The following is a 22,224-nucleotide window of genomic DNA, read 5'->3' on the forward strand; positions in this document are numbered from 1 at the left end:
TGGTATTGGTTATGAAGAGAGGCGCTCTGCACCAGAGCCAACACTGATGAGGGCTGTGGGACACACCCTTTAAACAACACACACACATACACACAGCCCCGGGCTGACCGAGAGCTGTAAATTACAGTGCGATTATGATCCAGCCGGAGAGGGAGTGTGAGCGAGAATGGGGGGAGAGAGAAAATGGGAGAAACAGACAGAAAAAGTAAGAGGAAGAGCTGGAGAAAGTCATTGAGTCATTGAGGATGCCCGTCGTGTCTGACAGAGGAATGATGGTCCTTGGAAAACACCACGGTGCTTTCCTCTGTGTACAGGGACTGAGCTGGAGCACACAGAGTACTGCAGACCTGCCCTCCCCTCCTCCAGTCTCCACTTCCTTTCATCCCTCACTTTCCTGACAATGGGTGTGTCCTCTGAACTCCCCCCCCTTTTTTGCAGGCGCCCTCTGCTGCACTTCATCAGACCTCCGAGTTTAACCGCAGCAGCTTTGTCAATTAAGACGTGGACATGCATGCCCAGAAACTCGCTCAGCGACATCGTGCTGCGTCGCATCAAGTGAAGCACGGTGGCGTTTGGACGTAAAGACCGTGCGGCAAAGCCACGGTCATCTAGAGATTAAGATCCAGTCCAGCAGATAAGCTGAAGTGTCTCTTACCAAACAAAAAAATAGCTAATTAGCAACTATTCCGATAATCAAGTCATTTTCAAGCAAAAATTTTGAAGAAAAAAATAATTATGCATCCTCTACAGTGTGAAGCTTTGTGGTTTTATCTATTTTCTATTGTTGTCAACCAAATATCTTGGTTTTGGACAGTTGGTTGGGCAAAAAAAGACATTTAAAGACATCGAATTGGACCGTGGGAAACTTGAATGGACAATATTTTTTGTCACTTTCTGACATTTCATAGACTGAAAAAATAACCAGCGGATTAAATGATAATGGAAATAGTCGTGTTGTGGCGTGGCAAGTGAAAAACTAAACCATCAACAACATTCCCGAGACAGGACCACAGTTTTGTTTCGGCTTCATGGAAGAAGATGTATTGACATGTCAGGAGGCTGCTTTCGTGCCGCTGCAGGGAAAGGCGTTCCTTCTGAGTTCATTTGGCAGCATCTCGGAAAGGATTCAGGTCTGATTTACGGCCAAAGTAATTCTGTGGATCAGCACGACTGTAATCAGAATTTCTTTTTACATCTCGTCTGAGCTGCTGTCCAACATCAGCTGGTGCTCCTCAATGAAGTCAGTGCAGGGTCTGGGGTCAGGGCATGGGGTCACAGGCGGGACTGGGCTTGTGGGTGGGAACAAAGATGGGGATAAGAACTTGACATAAGATGCTGGGAATGCAGAAATACAGAAAAAAGGACACTAAGGGTCAGTGTCCGTAATAGAAAAGGGCTGCCAGGAGAAGTCGTGAGATAACCGCAGATTCAGGGCGAAATAAGGGAGTGCTGATAAATCTGAGAGCCCCGAGAGATGACGGACTCGGCTGAAAAAATGGTTTGGACGGCGCGTAGCTGTTGCTAACGTCAGCCAGGACTGCCGTTCAGGGTGGGGTTCAAGAGAGTTCATGTGACCTGCTGCAGACATACCGACAGACGCGGGATTTATACAGGGCGGGGCAGGTGTGACCGAACAGTAACGTCCTGTCTTAGCCGAGGGGAGAAGAATGTCGTCTTTCAGCTGAACGCTGACGTCACTTAGCGGAGAATGGCGGTGGAGCTACACCACGTTTGATGTCTGCCTGCGTGTGAACAAGTAGCCAGACACACGTGAGGTATTGACAGACGTCGTCCTGTTTCATTTGAAAAAGCACATCGCACAAATATCCAATTGGATCAAAGCATTCTTCCAGCGCCGACTGTTTACCCAATCAGCATCTCCTTTTAACGGCTGACATCAGAGGCTCTTTACAGCCACAACAGTCCCTGCTTTTCTTAAGCCTGTTCTCCGTGTGTCTGTCCAACAAAACCCGGTTATGTAATGAGGACCTGGGCCAGATGAGCTGAAGAAAAGACTATTTAGCTCTCCACCTCTCTCCCCGCAGCGTGGAGCAGCTCAGCCATTATTCGCTGGAATGTTTCCCTCCCATGTTTGTCCAGGGGGGCTGAGACCCCGAAGCCGCAGGGCTGACGAATCAGTGCTCTGAGTGAGCGTGTTTGTCTGTCTGGATTTTCTTAATCTGGAGTCAGAGTTGACTGATGAGTAACCTTTTATAGGAATCGCTTAATAGGAAGAGCCAGTGGTCCTTACCGATGAATTTTCCGGTCACACACACCCTTCAGCTCAGCGCTCAAGGGTCAAAAAAACATCAGTGTTGTATCAAGGGTGCGTCTTGTCTTGCTTGTCATGAGACGGCAATCAAGGCTATGCATCTTAATACACATAAATATCAGTTTTGGGGGAAAAAAAGCAAACAAAAATGGCTGTTTATCATCACACATGCTGCAAAAAAAGTTCATAAACTGCCATATGTCCTTAAATATGACACTCAGCTCTTACTTGCTACGTCACTGTGAGTCGTTTTGGATTAACTGTGAAGGATTTTAACATTTCATTATGAGCTCTCCACCTGCTTTCTCCCAGAACTACTGCAAAATGAATGAGCACGTCTCCCTTTGTATGTTGTCGCATGCATGCTTTGTTGCCCTCAGACTTGAGGGTAATGTGCAAAGAGGTGTAAATACTGCAGTATGTTCACCTCCACCTGTTTTCCTGTCAACATGGAGGGAAACACCGTGCGCTGACATGTCCTCTCACATGGATATGTGTCACACTGATCAAGCCTCTCTGTCTAGTTTGGGACGTTTGGGGTTTGATATTTTGTTCAAGACAGAGGAAAAAAGACACAGCCAACAGCACTGGCGTTTAAAGGGGACGGGAGGACAAGATAAACACTTCCTGCTCACACGAGACACAATGTGAGAAGCTTTACGCCTCAAATCTATTTCAAGGAGACAGATAAAGATAAATACAGAAGCTGAGATCGGCTGTACTTGTAGTTGTTTTTTAATGCTGTTATCTGAAGATCATGAGCTAATTATTTCTGCTATCTCACGAAAATGAGCTTTGTTATCTCGAGATAATGAGATAATCAACTGGTCATGATGAGAAAACAAAAGGTCATTTCCTCTTGTTTCTAATAATGTTTATCGGGGATCTGGAGCGGCATGCCAGCGTGCACGGACGCCGACAGCTGATGACTCGAGCAGAAAACGTCAGACCAGGGAGCATCCATTTCTGAGACTGTAGTTCAGTCTTACTTCATACTTTATTATGCCATTCAAGATGAATGCTGGATGTAAGCTTGTCCCTTACAGTAGTCAGTCATAATGCAGATACCCTCACATCAAAAACATCCTTAGAACAAAGAGCAGACGTTCATGAGAAGTTAAAATGGCTTGCTTTGAAACTCCCACACCGACCCCACAGAGCAGTGTGTAATTCACGGTCCACTCTTCTGAATCTTCTCGAGTTGTTTTCTTGTGGTAAATTATCTCATTATCTGAAGAAAGCGGCCTTTGGTTTTCTCGAGATAACAAGATAAGTCAGCCAATTGCCACGAGAAAACAAGCTTCGTTATATCGAGAAAATGGCATTTAAAAAACAGCTAAAGACACAGCCATTCAGGGCTTCCGTAGATAAACGCCACAGCAGGAAAAAACATGCACTAATTGTGAGTTTTGGGTCCAAACTAGATCAGCCAGCAAACTACTTTGCTGTTACTCTCTGTTGCATTTAATGAACAAGCAGTAAATAAGTTGGAGAGCAGCGCTAGACATGCACAAGGCAGTCCTCATGACTGTGGCACATCTTTAAGACCACCAGCTAAAGCCCATCACATGCTCTGCTGCACAGCTGCATCCAAAGAGAGATCCAGATCCGTTTATTGTCAGATTTACTATCTCAGCAGTGCTGCAAACAACATCTCTTAAATCAATATCCTAAATATTTTGAACCACTGCAGGCACTTCTTGTCCATGGAGGGAAACTCGCAATGCAGCAGTCATTAAATATAAAACCACACGCAGAACAAACATATAATGTATAATAAATACAAATAAACACAAATTGTTTCCTAAAGAAACTGCTACTGTCAACACAAAGAAACTGAAAATCCACAGGCCAAAACTTTAAATTACCCTTAACAAGAACCTGAAATGTCCACTTCTAACAATGCAGAGTTATCACATGCAATAGATGAACAAAAGGTCTCCAAAACTGTGACTCAGCGGCGATTGTTTACGCTGGGATGTGACACACATGTGAGCTTAAGTGTTACTGTAAGAGGGAAGGAGAGAGGGCTGCGGGTGGTACTGCGAGCCCAGATTGAGGGCCAGATGGCTTCACCAGCAAACTCAACTGACTGCCACTTGCTCATGAGGGTGGGAGGAGGGGCAGGAGTGTGTGTGTGTGTGTGTGTGTGTGTGTGTGTGTGTGTGTGTGTGTGTGTGTGTGTGTGTGTGTGCCATGTAGAGAAGAAGTCAGTGATGGTGGTGGTGGGGCTGAACTAGAGCAACTGATGAAACATTAAATCTGTTTCTAATCTGTCGGCGGGAGAGTGGATGATTTTTAATGAGGACGAACAAACTCATGCATGGACACCCAGAGAAAACAGAGGTGGAAAACGCACACAATCACACACACTCACACACATACACACACACAGAGCTTTCACTGGCAAGTAAAATGGATTTAGGTTTCAAGGTTAGGGCTAAAGGTGAAGGGTTACGTGTGAGTAACCCCAGACAAGACTCTGCCTTAATGGAGACTTGAACAGATGAAGCCGCTGCCTCTTTATGTAACGCTGCACTGACTCAGACCAGGTGGGTGGGTGTGTGCAAGTCTGCGGGCTCAGCAAACACACCTTTTATTTCGGAAACCTGCAGTATTTCTGCTGCTTCTCGGGCAACGTAGCAAAAAAAAGAAATACCGCAGGTCATAAATCTGCAACAGCCTCAAACCACAAATGTGTTCTTTTATATTATGAACATGTCTGGCTTTGTCTTTGAAGACTCATCAGATCTATCCTGGACGTCAAGCGAGGGCGTCTTTTTTTCTGCCTGGCTATAAATGTATCCCCCCCCATAAAAAGTACTATTACATCACAGTAAAGAGCTTCCTGCCTTTAACCTGTTTGACTCCTCAGCCAAGGAAAAGGCGATGAGAGCGGAGAAGCAGCTGGAGGAGTCAAACAAGCTGTTCACATCCTATCAAGAGCACAATGATGGTTTGTGAGGTGGCCATCGCCTGCCAAGTGACACCAGTAAGAGCACTGGGGACTGTTGACACGGCAGCAAGTCATGATTAAATGGCTAGCGAGGAGAAAAGTGTAGGAGACACAGAGAGAGTAGCAGGGGGTTAGCTAAATCCAGAGCTCATTAGTTCAGCCAGTCTAAATAAAAAAATCAAGTATGTGGGCAAGAGTGCAGGTGAGAGAAAGACAGCTTGGCAGCCTTTAAGCCACAGGAGCAGCCGTGAAGGGATGCCAGGTGTCTACCTTATAGGTGCAACCACTCTAATCCGTTTAGGAGAGCTGAGATCAGCTGCTAAACTGAGCAAACCTCACTCAGTCAATCCCATTGACAGGAATGTTCCACCATGGAGTCAGGAATAGTGGCAGAGGTCACTCTATATCCCTGCGGTGCTGCATGACAACTTGGCTGCACTGAACCCGACTGCAATTAAAAGACCAAACAGTGTACAAGTCCTGCAAATTGAACAAAAAAACACCCTGTCTGTACCCTTTGGAACGACATGCTGCAGAAGAGCATCAGCAGGACGTCATTTGCCTGCAATTTGCAAAACTTTACAAGTGACGGTTGAAAACGAATGATGTGGCAAAGCTGGGGTGAAGGTTTGGGTAAGTTTAACTTGGTTATGTTGAGGGAAAGAGAACAATTTGGGTTAAAATAAGCACTTTGTTAAGGTTAAGGAAACACTAGTTTAGAGTTAAAATGACTACTTTGTTAATGTGGTACGGTAACAATAATATACATGCTGTACAGTAAGGCGTCCAAATGTTGGCTCGAGGTTGGAAACGTGACACAAACAGTGTCATAGAACTGTGTAGAGAAAGCGTACACATAATGACTTTAGATCTGGCTGAAGCTTGCCAAGTCCCTCCCTTGTTCTTGTATCCATGCCTTTCTTTCGTCTCGTTCTGCCTGCCAATGGAGCGTCATGGGGCTGCTGTCCGTGCCACATTTATTTCACAAAACCACATTCTCAGGATGGAGACAGGAACCTCTCTGCTGGGGATGAGCTTTGAGGAACAACTCAGCGCTATGTCAGATCCACACTCCAGGCCATCCCAGACATTTCCTGCGGTGCGGATGCGTGGTGACCTTCACCCAGGGTGTGCGCCCTGTGAGTATTAACCCAGCAGGCCGGCGCTGAGAACGAGGCGACGTCAGCCCCTGTAACGCGAGACCTCAGCAGCCGGTGGGAGAGGTGACGAGGGGAGAGAGGAAAGGGGAGATTAGACCGACGGTATCCAGGTAACGGTCGTAAACACTGTCAAAGCAAGCCTGAACATGGAGCGAATCGAAGCACGAGACTTTATAACGACATGCTGACAAAAAACAGCTATTGTGGTCGTTATACAGCCCAAGAGATGAAATTACTCATGTGCACGCTGTGTGTTGTTCTGGCTGCAAGGCAAGAGAGATTATTGATTATTACACCTGCCAAAAAGACTCCTGCCATCATGATCAAGCTTTTGGACCGGTTGCACTTTCACATTCAGGACTCCTTTAGTATCTCCTTCTTCTTCTTCCCAACCTCCTCCACTTTCCCAATGTTAACTATTCAGGACATGTGGGACCAAAAATGATCCCAGTACATCCATGAGGTCTTATTCCAAGTGTGATTAGGCCGACACATACTGGGATTCCATGTACATTCTGCACATAGTTTGTCTTATGGCCCGCATGTCCAAGAGCAAGACGCTCTGTACTCAGTGAACTCAGTATTACAGACATCTGAGTAAAAGAAATACTAAATCGCAACGCACACCTACATCTTTCCTCAGACTGTAAAAAGCACATCCTGCGGTGACGCTCTCCAAAAGCACACAGTGCTCCTTTCAAAACACTCGGAGCATGCAGTCAGACGATGGAAAATGTTAGCTAGTAAAACGCTGGAAAAGTGAGAGCCTTAGAAAATGTGCGCTGAATACGGCAGCGCCAGCGTAGCTCAAGCTGTCCAGCACAGGTCTCCGAGGAGGGTGACGCAATACAGGACGGGAGGGAATGCTGAGGATAGAGGAGAGGGGGCACAAATATGTTGACTATTACGAGCTCGAGCACCCCTCCTTCTCCACCACGTCCGCGGCAGTCCCACCCAACGCTGAGGCCCATCTGGAGTGCCTCGTGACCCAACTGATTAAAAGCAGTTGGGGCCTTCGGTGAGATACGGCCAGAGGAATGTTGAGACTGTGGAAAGGCCCAGAATAAGTGTGTCTGAGAGGTGTGTGAATTTCCACAATGTGCATGGGATACTCTGCACGCTGATGTGTGCATGCGGCCATTTGTGGGTATTGTATCACATGTGCGCACGCAGCCACATATCCATTAAGTCATTCGCAATCAATCAAATCAGAGAAGAAAAAGCCCTGGAGCTCAATTGATGGATGCCCCCACTGGGACTGATGGGATTGGTTGGATGGGAGCATCTCTGCACAGAATCACAGCTTTGTGCTCTACTGTTTCTTGACCCCATTAGCCTCTAGACAAACACACACAAAGGTCAATACAGATATAGTGCTCAGGATTATAGCCACCAACCTCTACAGTAACCACAACTAGCAGAAACTCAACGTATCCTCCCCTTCGGCTAAAATGTCTTTTTCTGGCCTTCTACCCATCCATCTCCAGCTTTGGCAACCTGGCTCTCTGCACTCTCACCCTCCAAACCAGAAGGTATTTACTAGGTGCACCCGTCGTGCAGCATCAACCTTGTCCACTGGAGGTCCAAATGGAAACCAGGCTGAGCGTCTCATCGCTGCTGATGGAGCACGGTACAAGAGCCCACGGTTGATCTTTACTACTCTGGTCCCAACAGGGGATCCTCTGTGCGGTTAATGTTAGACTTAACATGTGTTTTACTGCTTAATTGAATAATGAAGCGATGAGAGAAGAGGAAAAACCACACGGCCGAGGACTGCACCGAAAGGCTGCCAGAGGAGGATCGTGCGGTGAGGGCCGAATACTTTGGTTTTAAAACAGCCTTTTTATAAGCGCCGGGGCTACATGTCTGTCAGTGACGCTTACATTATCTTTCATACATGCCAAAACTAAACCAGGCAAGGAGCAAAAAAGCTGACCCTTTTTGTCACACTCCATCCATCAATGTGATCACAAAAGCAACTGCTTTAAGTGTAGCATCATGTTATGTAATTAAATCCATGCTTTATAATTTAGTTTGGCTAATAAAAGCCAATTCAAGCCATGTTAACTGGCGTTTTCACCATGGAGCCGTTTCAAAGTCCATCTGGCTGCCTGTTTTCTTCCCGTAACTGTTTGGATGTTTGACTGTTCTGGATGTCTTTGCTGCTTTTTCCATCCCATTTGTACGCTGTGTTGAATTAAATTAAAAAATGTGGCACAACACAATAACAGCGAATGTCTCCAGACAAATTAATGTTGGAGTATTGATTAATTCGCATGTCATGTGACGCTCTCATGTGCAAAGTGCTAAAAACGTATTGCCAATTTGTCTCCCAGTCTTACAAAGAGAAGACACTGATGACAATGTGGACATATGCCAACCTAGACAGGAAGTGCTGACTAAGTTAGACCCCTGTCGCTACCTCAGCTGACTCTCAACAGAAAATAAAACATGTCAGAGACTGTCGGTAGTCACAGCAAACAATAAAAAAAAATGAAGTGTCCAATTCGATTTACAGCCGGGAGACACATATTCCACTTGCTGGGTTTCCTACTACTTCAACAGATCATCCTGTAATTGAAACGACACCAGTTCGATTCCTGCAGCAGCTTACGTGTATCTCCAGCCCAGCGCTGCCTCGACTTGCACAGAAACCCCTAAAATGTAAATATTTCACCGTGAAATAATAATAGTATCACACAGCAGTGCAATTAAATCATCGTTAAGCCAAACACGTGCAGGACCATATGCTGAAACAAAACAACACGGAGAAGCCATTTGGCAGATGGGTCAGAGACTGTGAAGGAGGACTCTGAGCAGAACTGAACACAGCAGGTCTCCAGGCCATGATGACCACACCCAGAACCAGCTGGAAACACTAAAATCCTCATACTCCTCATCTCTTCCTCCTTCCCTCCATCTCCTGTCCTTTATTGCTGACCCCTCTCACTGCACCTCACAGCACTTTAAACCCTCAGCTTCAGGATCTCAACCTTCAAATCTCTTCCACCCTCTCTCTTCCCCTTTGTTTGCCTTTATCAGATGGTTTTCTAATCATCCCTGGGACCCACACAACAGAGAGGGAGTGTCCGCCGCATTCTCCATCACCACAGTAAACACTCAACTCAACTGGTGAGCCATTCTCTCTGGCATGCACGCACAGGCCCCTTTAAAAAATAAAAGGCAAAGGAAAACAGCGAGGGAGAAACAGATGGATGTCATTTGTGTTATAAAGACAGACAATGGCAACGGAATAGATTTCCGAGGGCGGGCGGCGAGGTATGCAGTTTCACAAAAAATGGCAAATATGGCACCGTCTTCCTCTGGTGACCTCTCTTGCAGCACTGTCGGATCGGTTTTGCTTCTAGTTCATCACTGTTGATTAGTAAATCTGCGCTCAGAGTGCCTCTGTCGCGCTGTCAGAGGACCATAGGTGTCGGAGGTGCGCCGAATGCTAATGTGGTGTCACCTCATCAGCATCAGACGGAAGCAGAGTGCGCACGCTGACAGATACAGGACAGGACGGAGGGCATCACTGTCGCTGTCTGAACCGCTGTGAAGCCTGCGCTGCCCGGCCAATCGGGCGCTCTGGCACTGAACAGGCAGCCAATTGCGGACACTTTCACTGGGGTGTCTCAGGGCTGTGTGAGGAAAACAAGAAAATATGCTAGACTCACTGTTTTATGAAGCAGCTGGAAGCATGTGAGGAGGATTTTTAAAATCTAACCCGAGCAAGCTATTCTCCTAAAGTTATTGATCCATTCATCTGAGCTAAATGAGATTGCTGAGGACAAGCTGTGATGGCAGCAGAGAGGGTTAGAGTATAGAAGGGGTGACCGACACACACCAGTGATCAATGGATTCTCTGTCAGGGCTCTGCAGAGGGATTATGCATTGCCCCAGCTCCACCCTCTGACTGTCTTGCATGACGTAACTGCTCTTAGTAGGTTGATGGAGTTTAGATGAACCACAGCAGTGGTTCACAAACAAACACATGCAAAAAAAAAAAAAGAATCACCATATCAACCCTCCTCTTCCTGCATGTCGGTGATATTTACAACCTCACCTCGAGAGGGATCCTGGGGGGGAGGGGGTTGGGCAAAATGTGTAAACACTTACAGATGAAAACAAAACACCTTCTAACAAACCCAGTCACACACTCACATGCACACACAGCTCCACCCACCGGCGAGGCTCCTCCCAGCCCTGTCTGCATTGCACCAAAGAGAGCTGCATCTTCTCCAAGCCAGTTTTTCACCATCCGGGCCAAGGAGACTCAGCAGCATCCAGCTACTTCTTATTCACATCCTCTGCTGTCTTCTCTCTCGCTCCCTCCTTTTCTTGTCTCCGGCTTCGAGAGAACAGCGTACTTGAAATATTGTGGAAGAAAGGCGTCTTTATGCGCCGTGCTTTTCTGTGTCAGCGAGGGTACGCTGCAAGGACAAGGTGTTTCTTGGTTTTGCTGAGGCTGAAATTCTGCCATATACAGACCAACCTTTACAAACAGCATCACTGTATGCTTTCTGCAGCTTGTGCACATGTGTCATAGGGATTATGTGCATGCACTCTCTGGGAGGGGGGGAGTGGGGGGTTACTGTGGCAGCGTGAGGTGAATCAGCATTCTGCTCACGTCGCCTTTCACTACAAACTCAGCCGAAACTGCTGAGGACTACAATTCGGCTCATATTCACGACCACAGGCAGACGAGCCCTGAGCCTCCGGCAAAGAAACCCCTGGAGTCTGCAGCTGTATGGAGTGACAATGACACAGCAGTAGTAGCCACAGGAGGGATATCTTACATTTCTTGGGGCTGGTGGATCAAATGTGACCTATTTTTGAAGTCGAGTAAAAACTACAAGCTGATTCATCAAAAGGTGCTCAGCACAATATCTGGTATCCTAATATTTTTGTTGTTTTCCTACCCCAGACTTCACATTCATTTAGATTTCTTCTGGATCGAAGTGTTTACATAACGCATCATCTGCTTGAAGTCATTGTAAAATATAAATGAACCAAATCAGTGACAGCTGATTGCTGCTTGTAGTACGATCCTGTCAAAATGCTTAGAGGTGCAGGTCAGAGGTTTAGCTATCTCGAGATAAATCTACCCTCTGTGTGCAAACATTAACATGTCTCAGTGGGAGGTATTACTTCATAGTTTCATGCCTCAGTACATCCTAACTCACTGACACAACACATGCTTCACGGTCTGGCCAACAGCGAGCTGCTCTCACTTCAAAAAGCATCTTTTCCTCTGTTCTGGTGGATAAAGGCTTAAAAATAGCACTGCTTTAAATGCATGAATCAGTACTTTTAAATTGTGTGCTCTGCTATAACGAAATACAGCACTCATCATACAGAGTCTGAGGACAGAACAGAGGTTCAAACTGCTGAGACTCAGCAGAATAACCAGGTCAGCCTCACTTTTTACCAAATGACACCAAAAATGACCTGAAAACACTTTTATGGATATGTAATTTCAGATTCGTCCACCTCACACGTGTTTAGCTCATTTGGGCCCACATTAAGATCTCAAGAGAGCAAATCTTTTAGATTGATTGATTTTGTGCCTGAGAGAAGAGTATAAGGAGCAGCAACTTCACCCTCAAAGCCCGTACATCTTGGGCTGAAGACAAGCACGTCATTGCCCGGGGCTGACGAGATAAGCTTGTCAGTTAGCAGTGACAAGCTGGAACTGTGAGACAGAACAGTCCAACACAGAATAATGTCTTTTTGCATTAAGGTATAAAGGACTTCCTTAAGGGAAATAGGTGCCACATTAGCAGAAGTGCCAGCATGAGGCTGATTAAAGTTCGGATGTCTGCTTGGTACTGATTTAGAAGTTTTATGACTCCCCTTCCCTCCCTTTTTCCCGCCTCGCTCGCTGCCCCTCGGCTGCTTTCATATGCTAATGGGCGGGCGATTGTGTGGGCCAACAGCCTGGAATTCCTCTCCACAAAGGAGAAATGGAGATGGAAGGAGAGAGGGGAGAAAGGGACAGACAGACAGAGAGAAACCAGACAAAAGTGGGCTGATGCACATCAGAGGCCCAAATCACCGTCCAAAGAAGGGTTTGCTACAAGAGTACAAAGAGCCCGAGGGTGGCTTTCTACTCCAGTGTATTTCCAGTGCATGTCAGTGCGCTATGCTAGTTTAGTTTTGCTGAGGGAAGCAATAAACAATTATTTTAGATATGTAGTAATTAGAAGCTTACTTTCTCCAATAATCACTAATATTCAGTCTATATAATATAGAAAAAAACTTCCCAGAACCCAAAATAACATAAATCTCAATCCAGAACTGGAAGATATTACCTATGCTACCACAGAAGACCAAAGTCGTATTTCCACTGCATCATACGGCTCAGCTGAACTCACTTTTGGTACCAGGTACTTTTCTCGACTCAGCTTTAGTGCCCCATCAGTATAGGCAGGATTCTTAGCTGATCGCCACAGCAACGCTGCATGACACTACCGTGACATCATCCTCAACACGCCACAAACACGGGAACAATGGAGGATATCGAAGGGATGGCTGACTGTCAGGGAGACGCACTTTGCTTCAGAAAAGGCTGAAGGCAGCAAGTTTGGGAAAGTCTTCGTCAGAGCAAAGACGTCGAGATGACTCTCTGTCGCGTTACTGATGGAAACATTCAGATTATTAATCTATCAATACAGAATATATTTCACTGTCAGCTGAATACTTTTGGGTTTTTGGTTGTTGGGTAGGTCACAAGTTACTGGCCATTTATAGATAAAGCAATTAGCAACTGATGATTATTTTTATTGTTGATTATATTGATTAATCCACTCATCGTTTACTCTTTAAACTGTTGGAAAATAGTGAAAAAATGCTCATCAAAACTTCCTAAATCCAAGCTAACATCTACAAATTGTCTTGCTATGTTCGACCAAAATTCCAACACCAAAAAATACACAATTCGTAACAACATGACGAAGAAAACCGGCAAATCCTCTCATTTGAGATGCTGGAGCTACAGCTTAAAAAATGACTGAAATTATGAATTCATTAATTGTTTCAGCTTCAGAAACACGTAACAGATTAGTCAAAGAAATATTCTACAAATTAAATAACAATGAAGAAACCACTACATACAACCCTCCTATTATAATGCTTTATTAATTTATAATAATTATATCTTAGATTTAAAAAAAGCACTGCAGGGCACATGTGAACCCTTCCCGCTGTGCTGGGTGTGGTCCATCACTACAGGGATGTCAGTTGAAGTGGCGACCGATGCACCAGCGAGGAGGCCATCCCCCCACCTCAAAAGCTCAGAGCCAGAGGCGCCGAAACAAAGAGGACACACACACAACACCCTCACATCCAGCCAGCCACCTCGGCCCGACAACCCTTCAGAGACAGAGAGCAGGTGGGCCAATTAGAGTCCCCAGGGTCCCCCCACCCAGATGCGAGAGAAGCCCTGTATAATTGGTTTCCTCATCTATGAATTATTAATCCTGGTTGCTCTTTGAGGTTTTTGACAGAGTGGGGTCGTGACAGTGTACCCTCTGAGACCCCGAGTCTCCTGTTTAACCCCCCAGCGTCGTGTCAAAACTACTCGTCAGAACAAAGTGGGGACACTCAGACATATCCACGAACACACACAACAACCAGGGCTGGACTGACCCCGGCTATGACTGTTTTAGCTATAAAGAACATCCTCCACAACAGGAACTTTGAAATGCTGTTGCTTGATAATGCTACCCTTGGAAAGTCTTATATTGATCAAATTTTCTGCTAAAATAGAGGCATAGTTTTCTGAATGAGGGATCAATCAGTCAAAAACCTGGATGAGATTTTATCTGTTAGGGCAGAATGATATGACCTTTGTTTCTTGGGGAGTTCTAGTTTTTGGGCTGCAACTAACGATTATTATCATTTAATCTGATGTGACAAAAAGGTGAAAAAACGAAAACATTTCCAAGGCCAAAAGGTTTTACAGAGGTCTAAAGTCTAAAACCTAAAGATATTCAATTTACAATGATGTCGCCAAGACAAGCAGCGGACCCTCTCATTGAAGAAGTTTGGTACTGTTTTCACTATTTTTTCTGAAAAACCAACAGAAACAAGTAATTAATTATGAAAACAGCTGACAATCAGCATTCTGCTGATGGACTAATCCATTAATCAACTAATCATTTGGTGACTGTTGTTGTTCCACTGAGACATAAACGAATGCTGCCGTTCATGGGATTGCTAAAGCTCAAACGATAACAAACCAAATATTTTGGTCAGGGCAGCATGTTAACAGAGCTGTGGCCTGGCTGTTATTGGTGGCAGTATTGTTGATTCCCTGGCTCCTCTCTCTCCGTCTCACACCAGGTGTTGGCCTGTAAATATTTCATGAGGCCTCTGTGCTGTGCTACTGGCGCACAAAGGCCGTTTTCAGCGCCTCGAACAGCAGAGGCTCTCTGGAAACAGAGGCCTATCAGTTCGGCTTGAGACGCAAACAATTTTCAGCACTGCTAAAATTAAATTAGGGGAAGGGGCATACCAGAGAGCAGCTCCACCGCAATGCTTGACACGGCAAGACTTCTTTACTCCTCACATCAGGCATTCCATGGCAAAACGAAAAAGGGGAGAGGGGAAAAAATGCACGAAACAATGAGCTGTCTGTGCGAGTTTCCAGGGAGAACGCCAAAAAGGCATGTCAGAGATATGAAGCGTTAGTACGGGTGCCAAGTTGACTTCTGTGCATATAGAGACAAATGGATACACACAAGAACGAACCACAAAGAGCACTGTATGACCGAGAGAACGTCCACATTCATAGCTCAGATTCACAGGCGTGTACGCCATTTTCTGAACATAGACAGGCTTTGAACTTTGCACCCTTGCGCTTAACATCCCGTCACATTAACAAGGAACATCCTCCACTAGATTTTACCAGCCGGCCTTTGATCCAAAAGTAGCAGCTTTCCAAACTGCCGGCGGCATGAATAATTTCACCACTTTTTCGACGCACTTACACTTGTTTCAATAGAGACGTTTAAATGAAGTCATTTAATACAACAAAGTCGATTTGAACTGGAGCCAACAGACAGAGAGAGCTCAGTCCGAGGATCTTCATTAAATAACCCGATAAGACTGATTTTCTAAAATCAAGTTTGGTCTCGGGCCACCCGAGGCTGCATGAGGCACTCTGTCTGCAAGAGGAGGGACACTCAGAGGTCAGCATGCCTCGCACTCCAGAGTCTCCAGTTCCACACTGCACTACTGAATGAATGCTGGCTATTAATACACGAGATGTCAGGGATGCCTTTCCTGGAGATCTCCACAGAGAAACAGTGGACGGGGAGGAAGCTCATAAAAAGGGTGAGGAGGGGTCACTAAAAGGTAGAAAAGTGTAGAAAAACCTGTTGCACATCCAGCTGCTGAAGCTTTACAATATTATTACTTTATGACTACCTCTGTAAGGGGGTACCTCAGGATACCTCTGGTGTTTAGAGAGGCTGTCATGCAGCCAGGAGGTTATTATTCTGATGTCCTGACAGTTGCCAGTTTGCCTTATGATAAGAAACTAATGGGGCATTGCAGAGGCCTAATGGTTAGGATGCATATTGCAACATCTGCAGCTGATTTCAGCAAAGGAAGCTATGTTGCAGACTTAACAGTTACCATTAATAAAAGGCTACAGATGACAAAATAATGTTAAAAAACAAAGTACTCCCCTACCTGTCCAGTCAGTCCTCCAATAAAATGCTTAAAAGCAAAGAGAAAACTGACCTGATTGTTCCAGGCGCAGTACAGATCACAGATCAGACTCCAGTTGTTGTTGATCATACAATCGAGGACTTTAAGATGAGCCATTTTTTACTCTGCACTGAAGAAATCCAAGTCGCCCAAACACCTGCCCCTCAGCTGTGTGTACCAAACCCCGCTGTGCCCGGCGGCGCCCTGCTGGCAGCGACGCTCCTCGATGCCACCTTGACGGAGAGGAGGGTGCAAGGAGGCGAGAGGGAATCGTCAGCAGAAGGCGAAGGGTGCATCTCCGTGCCCATCTGCGAGCCCAGCGGGCGTCCTATCTGCCGTGGCCATCGCCCCAGCCGCGCCTCATTAACAGTATGTTAATGACTGGTGCAGCGCAAAAACTCAGGGGATTATCTGAGCACCAAAAAAAATCAGCCTCCTTCGTGAGAGAGGGATCCAGGAGAGGCGTCACTATGCTTACGCAGCAGACTGCAGACTGACCGCTGGAGGAGAAGACTAAAAGACGATGTACTTTTTCTTGTCATCTGCCTTTGCGTATTGGTAACGCTGCCTCTCTTTGATTCCCTCTGCGTGTCTTCCTGTGACGGTGCCTCTTCCCAGCTGGCTGTGCCTGCCGGTGCTCGTCTCTGCAGCAGTACCAGGCTGAGGCAGCCTGAGAGTCGGAGCTGCAAAGGCTCACTCTAAATCATCACGCATCAGGCCGCAATGCAGGACAGACGATGAAGAGCGGATTTCCCTCTCCTCTGTCTGACTCTCCTGCACACAGCCGGGGGAAAGGCAAAGGTCTCTCATTAAAGTGAAAATGCACCTGAGGCTTTGAGCGCCTCAAGAGGTTTTAAGCCATCTCTGTGATCCTGTGAAAATCTGCAGAGGGCTGTGTGAGCTCTCTGCCTCTCACCCCAAACCTTCACTTTGCCGGCAATGCGGGACTCTGTCCCGTCTGAGTTATTTATTTCATTACTCTGCAAAAAAAAAAACATCACCCTTCTTTGCAGAGGGAAGACTCCCCGACAGAAGGCAAGAGGTGTGCCGCAGCCCCCCCACCACCACTGCAAAGCAAAGACTCAAGCCGACTCTCTTTCAGTAAGTAAATGCACATCAAGTTAAAGACTTCCTCTCTCCGTGGGATGTCAAAGAAATCAAGCTTTTGAGGGAAGAAAATATGCCGGAAATGCACGAAGGGAGAATTAGGAAACTACTGGATGCCAGTAAATAGTTGTCTGGGATTGTTTATGTTCCTTCCACCCTTTGATGTTGTATGATGTCCAGATGGTTGTGATTGTGGCATTAGCTGTAAGGCGGCATCATCAGTGAGATGCTCTGAGCTCACTTCAAATGAGAAATGCCATAATCACTTCGGAGCAAGGAGACGCCTGAAGTGGCGTTAAAGATGCCCATACATTTTTAATAATCCTTTAGTACGTTGTGTCACTCCAGCCTTTTTTCTGATTCTCCAAACACAGAGATCAACTAACCACAAAAGCTCAATAGACACTATGGATAAGGTCATCTAAAACCACTGTGACAAGGCTAGTAATTACATGCATTCAGCAACATGTAGCTGTAAGCTTTCATTCAGCAGCAGTCTTACTGTCATGCAAAGTATTTCTGTGCAAAACTGTAAACATATATCAGATAAAGATATATCACAAGTAGGAGAGTAAAGACAACTTGAGTGATAATAGAGACACCAGACTCTTTGTCAGGTCGGGAGGCTACGCACACAGTCTGGTCAGAAAGGTCAGCCATGTCCCACAGGCCATACTGAGTGACTAGACATGGCAAACCTCGGCCCCACAACACACTATCAACAGACCAGATGGGGTGGGGACTCTCCTCTGCTTGCCCTCCATAACTGTTAACCCACCTAGTGTTTCCCCATGATCAACAAAACACCTCTGTGCTTCCTTTAACTTGTGAGGCCAGACCCTCGGTGTGAATGATTCACTGGAAATTGTGATTATTCTCATACTGAAGTTAAGAAGGACGTCTTGGCTGTTGTCAGACAGCCTCAGCAGGACAAATCAAAAACCTCGTTTTTGCATTCATCACATGGAGGGAAAAACATGTAAGACATGACCAAGACAAATTCACAAAGACCCAAGACGCTTAGAGCGTGACGTCAGTCCAAACCGCCCAGCTGTCTGCGGAGTGCCAGATTTCTCTTGGCAAAATGAAGCACATCAAGTCCCCATTTTGCTATCTTACACTTACAAAACATCACAAATGCTTAAGAAGTCAAAGGGATTAATACAAGCAAATCTACCGAGATCTGCTACAGCGACACAAAACATGTCGACCAGGCAAATCCAACAAATCGGCTAAAGCATGCCGATGTTCCAATATCATAAACTACTTTTCAAATGAGATGAAAAAGCATCAAAACATTATGATTGAATCTATAAAATACCCATGATGCGGTGTGTAAAAGAGGACTTGCTTTCTCTTCTCAAAAACGATTTGCTTGCAAGTTTTCACTTCAGTCCAAATGACCTCGTGCTGGAAATACATCTCATGTGGAGATACATGAAAACCTAATAAGATACAAGTGTCTGTGAATAACATCCATACAATAAACCCCTGTGACATCATGCAGCAACATGTGCACAAGCTGCGGCTGCAAAACTCCCCCATCACAAGCCAAGTAAAAGCATGTGCCCTACCCCCACGCCGAAGCCAATATAATCCAATCAATTCTGAGTTATGGATCTCGTGGTCAGCCAGTCCCCCAGCATTCAAAACAACAGAGAGCGCATGCATGTTTTAAAGATGTTCGAGGTTACATCATCGCACTGACGTCAGGCTGAGAAATGTAACTCCATGACAGTCATGTGGGGACCTGAAGCTTATTGGGGGGGGGGGGGGTGACAGAGGAGCTGGGTTATTAAATCCAGTGAAGAAGAACAGTTATTAGACATTTCAGTCAACAGCTTTTTCCACAGCAGTGCAGTCCAGTTCATTCAGACTGCAGGTGGGAGTTAAGTGTCCATCAGCTGTTGGTGGGATTCAATCTGCTATTTTTAGAGCTTGAGCTAAAGATTATCATCATTATTGATGAATCTGTTGACTGAAAATGCTGGAAAAGCCCATCACAGTCTCCCAGAACGCAACATTATGTCTTCAACTTGCTTGTTCTATGAACCAGCTATCCAAAATGCAAACATTTCCAATAATAGAAAACTGAGAAAAGCAGGATATACTGTTGAATCTCTTGGTTTCAGAAGTAGTGATCTTCCCATTAGCACCGAGGGACTCAAAAATTTGTTGCTGGCATTTCCCTTTCCACACTCCTACCTGTCGGATACTCTTTCGACCGTCTCGAGAGCTCTGAAAATAATCAAAGTTTACATTTCTAAGACTCCAAATCTGTGTACAATTATATTTTAGGATTCTTGGATCCAAATAACCCAAGATTTGAGAATTTTAACTGACAGCATGTTGGCGTTTTCTAAGACGACATAAACCCAGTGGTTTTTCTAGCAATAACTGCCGGCCTACAATAAAGCAGTTGTGGTCAATTTGGGGGAATTATATTTACTGTCATAAATGACTCACTTTAAGTCTTGAACTCGAGAGGCTTCCACCGCTAATCGGAGAAGACGGGAGCTCCAAAAACAGAGTGGCCCTGCCATTCCGTGGCTTCTCTGCCATCCATTCATGAAATCATTCCTTCATCAGGGTGCCCTTGTTCGTTTCCACTGCTGACGCTGACAGGAAATAATGTGGTTTCCTGCCAAGACCTCAAAGCCCACACTAACATCGCGGGGTGAAGATATGTCCTGATAACACCCTGTTATATAAGGGACGATGAAAAACAAATGCCGCTCGTCCACACGTGGTTTTGTGCAGAGTAAAAAAGTAACAGGAGTCACAGGAAAACACTGGAGGGACAGGCTGAAAGAAGGCAAATCATGTGAAACGTACGGTGAAATGGATGTGGTCTACACTGTATTTATTATCTGCCAGTCAATACACAGTGCATCACTAAATTTGTGAAGGATGATAAATACCACCTTAAGAAATTAGGTATGCAGATGGTATTAGTATGGTAACACACACACACACACACACACACACACACACACACACACACTCATGGCTGTTGTCTGTCATGTCTTGGAGCCAAAGATAGAGGCCGATAGCTGGCGAGTGTTTTGACGGATGTGCCTTGGGCATGTGTAATGGATAGCGTCTCAGCCTCACTGAGCATTAGACTGGTTCTGTTCTGCCTGTCTGCCTGTGTCTGAGACCCCTCCCCACCTCCCCCCAGACTCTCACCATCTTCCTCTGCCCTCCCTTTATTTTTCGGAGGGACGGGGGCATCCAGGCAGAAGAGGCTGGAACATTGAGCCAATTGGCAAAAGAGAGAGCTAAAAAAGACGGGCAGCAAAAGAAAAAAGGCATTTTTTCCAGTGGTTAAACTCTCATCTGCATCGACACCCCTGCCCTCTTCCTGCAAGCATCCATCCATCAATCATCCACCCATTCCTGTGGCCAGTGGAATAATGGCATCTAGTGTGACTGCAGCCAATCTGGGTGTTTTAGACGACTAGAGGGTGACACGAGGAGCCGTGCCGAGCGTGAGCGTCACCTCTCCACGAGAGGAAAGAGATAAGGGGGCCGCCCGACACACAAATGCACACACAGTTCGGGTGACCTTGAGTCCGATGTGGCGAACGTACAGATTTCCCTTTTCGTCTTTTCCAGGAAAAAATAGCCACAATAGCTGGGAAGTTTGATTCCGATAACAGATGCCAAAACACGTACTCCGGTTTCAGTTTGACGATAACTGTCGGGCAGATCTGGCGTTTCCAAACCGGGGAAACCCTTCATATAGCATGCTGCTTGTTATTCCCGAAACGCTTTGGCTCAGTGGGTGCATGTGCTAAAACAGAATCCAGGTCACGTCCAGGTCAGCGTCTTGTTTGCTGAATGGGAAAGAGCCCTGATGTGCTGCACGACACACATTTGCTTTTCAAATGTATGCAAATGAAAATGGTTTCGTCGTCGCTCTGATTGATGAACTGCCACGGCTCTAAACGCTGATAAACGTGGAGGTCATTTCCTTTTGGAGACACTGTAATCTCTCCTGCAGCAGTTTTTTTTTTTTGTTTCCTCGCAAAGACTAAAATAAACCGTCAGACTTTAAAAAGTGAGATCATAGTGAGATTAATGAGGGCTGGGATGTGATGCTGGAAATGTTAGCTGCTTTTTGACACCAGCTGGGTTTACTGTATGTGGAGGTTTTCAAGTTTCCACAGAAAAAACGAGCTCTCAAATGGGACAAACTGACCACCGTCGCATTCCCCGGCCCCTGAAATGACACCGTCCCGACCAACGCTCACATGCTCACTGCTTGTAAGAGCAGAAAACGGACGCCGATTCCAGTACAGTGATTCCATTTTTCCCTCTCCGACACACACAGCATTCATCTTTCCACGGGTTAAATATAGCACCACTAAAAACACGCGGGAATAGAGGACGGGTGAAAGACAAGCATGTGGACGGGGGAGGAAAAAAAAAAAAAAAGAGCAGAGGTTTATGGAGTAGGGAGGGGCTATATTCAGAGCCAAGCACAGAGCATCACCAGCACTCACAGCACCACCAACGGTCTCATCCGCCCCAACGTGATGTGATCAATAAATGCTGTTTTTCTTTACAGCTCCCCTTTCCTTTATCCACTGTTTTTCTTTTCTATGTGCCCTGACAACAAAAAGTTTATATTAGAGGCTTTGCTGATTGAAACTGAAAACCTAAAACTGAGACTGAGTGGGGAAGAGATGGAGGGAGTGTATACTGACTCCCATTCAGAGCTGCAACTTGTGATTATTTCCTAATCGATTTTCATTTTGTTTGATCAATCCATTCATCGTTTGATCGCCCAAATGTCACGTTTGGTCCAAAATCCAAAGATATTAGTTTATGATGACATAAAACCGAGAAAAGCTGCAACTCCTCACACTGGAGAAGCTGGAAATTGAGGAAATGGGCGCATTTTTACTCAATTAATACGATAAAATAATCATTTCATGGCATGCTTGAAAAAAGCTGGCATCCCATTCTGAAAGTAAACACAACAGCAGAGACGAGATCTCAGTCAA

General features: G+C 45.7%; 1 protein-coding gene across 2 annotated transcripts in view; it reads right to left on the reverse strand.

Moving 5' to 3' along the window:
* Positions 1–22,224, reverse strand: part of arhgap21a (Rho GTPase activating protein 21a) — a 77,986-nt gene that overhangs the window by 51,887 nt on the left and 3,875 nt on the right. Inside the window, exon 1 of one of the 2 annotated variants that reach the window (XM_076761397.1) lies at positions 16,139–16,278. The exons of the other annotated variant lie outside the window; for it this stretch is intronic. Within the exon in view, the coding sequence (XP_076617512.1) occupies positions 16,139–16,222 (84 nt within the window). The 5' untranslated portion in view covers positions 16,223–16,278. Of the gene's footprint in view, positions 1–16,138; positions 16,279–22,224 lie in introns of those variants that run through there. 2 annotated transcript variants of the gene reach the window in all.

Source organism: Chaetodon auriga, chromosome 21 (assembly GCF_051107435.1).
Source record: "Chaetodon auriga isolate fChaAug3 chromosome 21, fChaAug3.hap1, whole genome shotgun sequence".
In the NCBI taxonomy this organism is placed as follows: Eukaryota; Metazoa; Chordata; class Actinopteri; order Chaetodontiformes; family Chaetodontidae; genus Chaetodon; species Chaetodon auriga.